Here is a 5,797-nt window from a genome sequence, read left to right as displayed (position 1 = left end):
CAACAACATCCCGGCAAGGTAGACAATATCATAATCCTCTTTTCTTTTTCACATTTACTTCACAAATCATTTCACAACTTGAGCCAACGCTCTTCAATGGTCAATTGCCAACAATAATTCCACAAATCATTTTACAACTTGAGCAACGCTCTTCAATGTTCAATTACCAAAATTACTTCCACATGCCTTGTTCAACAATAGAAATATCACATAAGGCATGAACAATACAAAACGGAGTCATATTAATCATAGCATAACACTCACGGGCATGCTTGACACCAACATATAGATACTCGTCACCATGCCTATACGTCGTACTCAACAATTAACACGTAGCAAATAGGACACAACTCCTAATCCCTCAAGCTAAGGTTTGACCAAACACTTACCTCGATGCCACGAACACAATTCAAGCCTCAACTACCGCTTTACCTCTTAATTTCACCACCAATTCGCTTGTATCTAGCCACAAGTTACTTAACCATATCAATAAATGCTAAATGAATCAATTCTAATGCATGAAAATAAGTTTTCTAAAGTTTTTCCCAAAAAGTCAAAAATCGACCCCGGGCCCACGTGATCAAAACCCGAGGTTCGAATCAAAACCCGATTACCCATTCACCCACGAACTCAAATATATGATTTGTTTTGAAATCGGACCTCAAATCGAGGTCCAAATCCCCAAAATTCAAAAATTCTAAGTTCTACCCAAAACACACAATTTCCCCCATGAAAACCCTTGATTTTGAGTTGAAATCATGTAAGAAGATGGATTAGATTGAAAGAAAATTAGTTAGAAATGACTTACAATTGATTTGGAAGAGTAGTTGTCTCTGAAAAATCGCCCAAAGGTGTTTAGGTTTTGAGAAGGTTTGAAAAAATGGCTGAAAATGCGTCTAAGTGTCAATTAACTGGTCTCTAATGTCGCAATTGCGACCAGGGTTCGCAATTGCGAACCCCTCAGAAACTGTTCACTTCGTAAATGCGAAGCTTTTGTCACATTTGCGACCAAGTACAATTCTAGTCACCCTCGCATTTGCGAGGGACCCTTCGCAAATGCGACATCGCATTTGCGATATAAACGTCGCATTTGCGACCAAGGCAGCCCAGGTTGACTTTCGCATTTGCGATACTTGTTCGCATTTGCGAAGCCTGCAGACCTGCAACATACTAGCAATTTCCTATGTTCAAATTTCACTCCGTGGCCTATCCGAAACTCACCCGAGCCCTCGGGGATACAAACCAAACATGCACGCAAGTCTAAAAACATCATACGGACTTGCTCGTGCGATCAAATCATCAAAATAACATCAATAACTATGAATTTAGCATCAAAATCAAAGAAAAATCTCATGAACTCTTAAGTTTAAATCTTAACAACCGAAGGTCCGATTCATGTCATTTCAAGTCCGTTTTTTACCAAATTTTACAGGCTCGACTTAAATACCATATAAGACCTGTACCGGGCTCCGGGACCAAAATACGGGCCCGATACCATCGAATTCAATTACATTCAAATTTCCAAAAACTCTAATAATTTCAGTTAAACAATTTTCTTCAAAAATTCATTTCTCGGGCTAGGGACCTCGGAATTCGATTTCGGGCATACACCCAAGTCCCATATTTTCCTACGGACTCTCCGGGACCATCAAAATACGGGTCCGGGTCCGTTTACCCAAAATATTGACCGAAATCAACCTAAATTCATTTTAAAAGCAAAACTCAGCATTTTTCACAGATTTTCACATAATGGCTTTCCGGATACACGCCCGGACTTTGCACGCAAATCGAGGTGAGACCAAAGGAGGTTTAAAGGCCTCGGAACACAGAATTTATTTTCAAAACAAGTGATGACCTTTTGGGTCATCACATCAACGGTGGCCCCAAATATGGGTATATATGCAAATGCCCCTAGCTAGTCGAGCGGTATTCTTAGGGTTGTTCATAAAAATCCGAAAAATAGAACCAAACCGACCAAAAGAACCGATACTTTTTGGTTTGGTTTGGTTTTGGGTTTGAATTTTAAAAACCGGTGAAATTTAGTTTGGTTTTGGTTTTAGTCAGAAAAAATCGAACCAAAGTGGCTATAGGAGTAGCTATTTCATATTTATTATTACACCTATATATATGTATATTTTTATATAAAGTTTCAAAAATTTAATGGTAAATGTTAATAGTTTGCACTTTTAGTATAGTTCTTTACCTTTACATTCTAGTTTGATTGGTAGTTTTCTTTTGTCAAGTGTAAGAATCCATTTCGTGTTAAAAATAATATATTTTTAATTGAGTCCTTAAATTATTCATCACTATTTGATTCAATTATCATCAATATATCTTGGTAAATAATAGAATTCTCAAAGGGCAATTGATTTGATAGTGTTACGTTGAAAATGTGGTCTCTGGAATATGTGTTTGGTAGTGTATGTCTTATATTTAAGAAAAAAACAACAAATAACCGAAAAAACCGAAAAACCGGCATAAACCGAATCGAGAAAAAACTGACTTAATTGGTTTGGTTTGATTCTAATATTTGAAAAACCGACTTACTTGGTTTGGTTTCTTTTTAGAGAAAAACCGATCCAAACCGAACCATGAACACCTCTATATTCTTAACATCAACCCAATCGTAAGAAAAAATTCTTGCAACTACGAATTCTATAACTACTTCCATGAACAGACTGCTTTGTCAATTAATATTTTATATAAGTTCAATTCAATAATTCAGAAAAATGTTTAAAAAGGCTGAAGAAGCATTCATCCAAAAAGGTACGGTAAAATAACTTCGTCCCAGGAAAATAAATCCAACCCTTCAAACTCGAAAAATGGTCAGACTATAACAACTATTTATATATATATATATATATATATATATATATATATATATATATATATATAATCAAAAAGATCGCCCGATAGATCCTTATACTAATAATGATGAGGTAGGAGTTTATTATTATTCATACGTGTTGCACTCGTCACCTGCGATCTCTTGAACATATACTATGATGTTCACCATATATGACAGCGTAAATAAAAAAAATGTGCTCGTAATGAAGCTTCTAAGTAATAAAGGAGCCAGAAATCCAAGGTGGTAATAACTTGTCTTCCTTCTCATAATACGATAAGAGCTTGTCTCTTAATATTTGAACTTTAATTGGTAAAGTTCCTTGTGCCTGTTCAATACAATAAAATAAATTAACATCAACAAAGTTGGCGCAATATATTAATAGTAATATAGATATTCTGAAGTGCACAATTTTCATAAGCAAATATTTCTATAATAATATATCTTTGAACCTCAAAAACCTTATAGATGGAGAAAAGAAAGAGAGTGAAATTTATATAAATACCTGAAAATGCAAATTGTAGAAAACTCTATCTCCCAAAGTTTCAAAAGAAGATGAATTTAGTAGAAGAAGTCCTTCCTCCTCTAATTCTGATACAGCTTCAGCAAACGAACTCTTATTGGTCTTCAAAATAGATATATGAATAATGACTTCTCCATTTCCCACTTGATTTGCAGAGATAACTGATAAAGAACTCTGAATTCCTCCTTTAATTATTGTTTGCTTATTAAAATCAGCAGAATATTCTTTCTTAGGGATGGATCTTAATGTGAGATCTTCTTTCTTCTGTGTCAGTCTTTCCACTTCTTTCTTTAAATCTGGTATGTACTTTATCACTCTTGCTACTGTGACTGGAAAGCTTATTTTTTTCTGTTAAAATGTAACAATTGAAACTTTAAGTGTAAGTATAACTGTGTTCATAAACAGAAAAACAGAATTTAGAACAGAAAATGCAAAAATATATTCCGAGCTTGTGTGTCCCTAAGGAATTTAATTCCCTCATTGTTGACCGAGATTTGTTAGGATCGAAAATAATCAGGTGTCATGCGGAAGCTAGCAAAGCAAACCTTGAATGACGATAAATCATACAACAAAGAGAAATATACCAAAAGAGACACAAACATTTAACGTGGTTTGGTCAACTGACCTACGTCCACGGCGGAGATGAGCAATCCACTATACAAAAAGAGAGTACAAAATATCGAGAGAACAACCTCACGAAGAGGCAAACACAAGTGACACACTAACACTTGTCACGTAAAGTTCTCCCCTTAAACACGACTCTCAAGCCCCATATGGCTACATTATGGATGCTAATGAATGAGAAGGAAGGATGCTCAATTTATAGAAGTCCAAACCTTTTCCTACAAGAAAAAGGACTAGCCAAATCTAGGAGATTTGTAATTTCCTTCTACAAGAAGGAAAACCCAATTAAGGTAAACATTATGGATGCTAATGAATGAGAAGGAAGGATGCTCAATTTATAGAAGTCCAAACCTTTTCCTACAAGAAAAAGGACTAGCCAAATCTAGGAGATTTGTAATTTCCTTCTACAAGAAGGAAAACCCAATTAAGGTAAACATGTTGCCCTTTCCTTCAACAAATAGGAAAACCAAATATGGTAAGAAAATTATGGCAAACACCTAACAAGATTATGGATTAATTAATTCCTCCCAAGATAGAACGAAAGAATTATACTATAATAGCAACACTTCAAATTACAGAACTGTGAATACAAATGGCAGAGCAAACAAGTAGCTAAGCTATGTAAAAAATTTCTTCCTTTTTTTCCTTTACCACAAGGGAGTACGGTGGGAAATGACAATAACAACAATATACTCAGTATATTTCCATAAGTAAGATTTAGAAGGGCGTATCTAGGTTAAGGAGTATGGGTTCACGTGAACTCATGCTCCTCTCCTTAAACTATATATAACAATGTTATATTTCTTAAAATTACTTAAATATATGTATGTGCACCCGTGCTTAAATCCTTTGCTGCAATAATTATCGGGTGCAGTTCATATCCTATTTCGGACGGTTTTATTTTTTGTGGTGAACATTTCCCCTATAATGGTCCTATGAGGCACGAATTTGGATTAATCGCGTTAGTGAATTCTGAATACTAGATGGTTATATAAGAAAACTACGGCTACTATTCGTTTCCATGATCACATTATTATTTTGCTAAGAAGATAATATCAATCTCGTAAATTTGTATTGTTTGCGAAGTTCACAAAGTATTTTGATCAATTTATTATTTTACTACCTAAAGAAAAATGTAAAAAAGAATCAGAAGAAGGTAAGAATTATGAATAAAAGAAAGAAAGAAAGAAAGAAAGAAAGAATTATACCGTATGATCAGTAGGTGGAAGCAAAGAACGAAGAGAAGAACACAAGCTATTAAATTTTTTTCTCCGATCACGTTCACTTGCATTGTGATTAAGCTTCTTCAGTGTTCCATCTAAATGATCATTATCACCATTAATCTCATCAGAATTCTTGAATTGTCTGTGTACGATGTTTGGCTGAGATGAAGAATAATGAACAGGAATACCTGTTGAAACTGGAGCTTCTATAGTGTTTAGTTTGTTGTTTTTGGGATCTGCCAAACACACGCCAAAGTTACAAAACAAAGGAGAAGAAAAGGCCATCATTACAGTTGGAATGTGTTGTGACAATCATAGAACGTGTATTTATAAGAGGAGTCTAGGATTAAACTTATACTAAATGTTAACTTTTATGAAACCAGCTGTAATTATGTAAAACTCTCATTTTAAAGCTGTGCGAGTCTAGCTCAAAGCGAATAATATCACTAGTGGACTGAGATGTTACATACATACATGTTAGTAGTAATTAAAAATACATAGTGTAAAAGTTAACATTTAGTATAAAATACGTCACTAGAATCTAGGGTTTGTTTACTTATATACCCAACATCTCTCCTTTAT

The 5,797-nt window shown here is 34.5% G+C and overlaps 1 protein-coding gene across 1 annotated transcript; it reads right to left on the bottom strand.

The window, feature by feature from the left end:
• Positions 3,060-5,500, bottom strand: LOC109234830 (transcription factor bHLH100-like). The gene is made up of 3 exons (XM_019400879.1): positions 5,201-5,500; positions 3,351-3,716; positions 3,060-3,173 (listed from the first exon to the last, which is right to left on the bottom strand). The coding sequence occupies exons 1-3, from the start codon at positions 5,498-5,500 to the stop codon at positions 3,060-3,062; spliced, it is 780 nt and encodes a 259-aa protein (XP_019256424.1).

This window comes from Nicotiana attenuata, chromosome 11, assembly GCF_001879085.1.
Source record: "Nicotiana attenuata strain UT chromosome 11, NIATTr2, whole genome shotgun sequence".
NCBI lineage: Eukaryota > Viridiplantae > Streptophyta > Magnoliopsida > Solanales > Solanaceae > Nicotiana > Nicotiana attenuata.
This window is presented reverse-complemented; position numbering and strand designations above follow the sequence as displayed.

Coding starts and splice junctions, on each gene's coding strand:
- LOC109234830 (XM_019400879.1), bottom strand. CDS start 5,500: ATGGCCTTTTCTTCTCCTTTGTTTTGTAACTTTGGCGTGTGTTTGGCA. Junction 3,717..5,200: donor TTCCACCTACTGATCATACG/GTATAATTCTTT, acceptor ACATTTTAACAG/AAAAAAATAAGCTTTCCAGT. Junction 3,174..3,350: donor TCTACAATTTGCATTTTCAG/GTATTTATATAA, acceptor TGTATTGAACAG/GCACAAGGAACTTTACCAAT.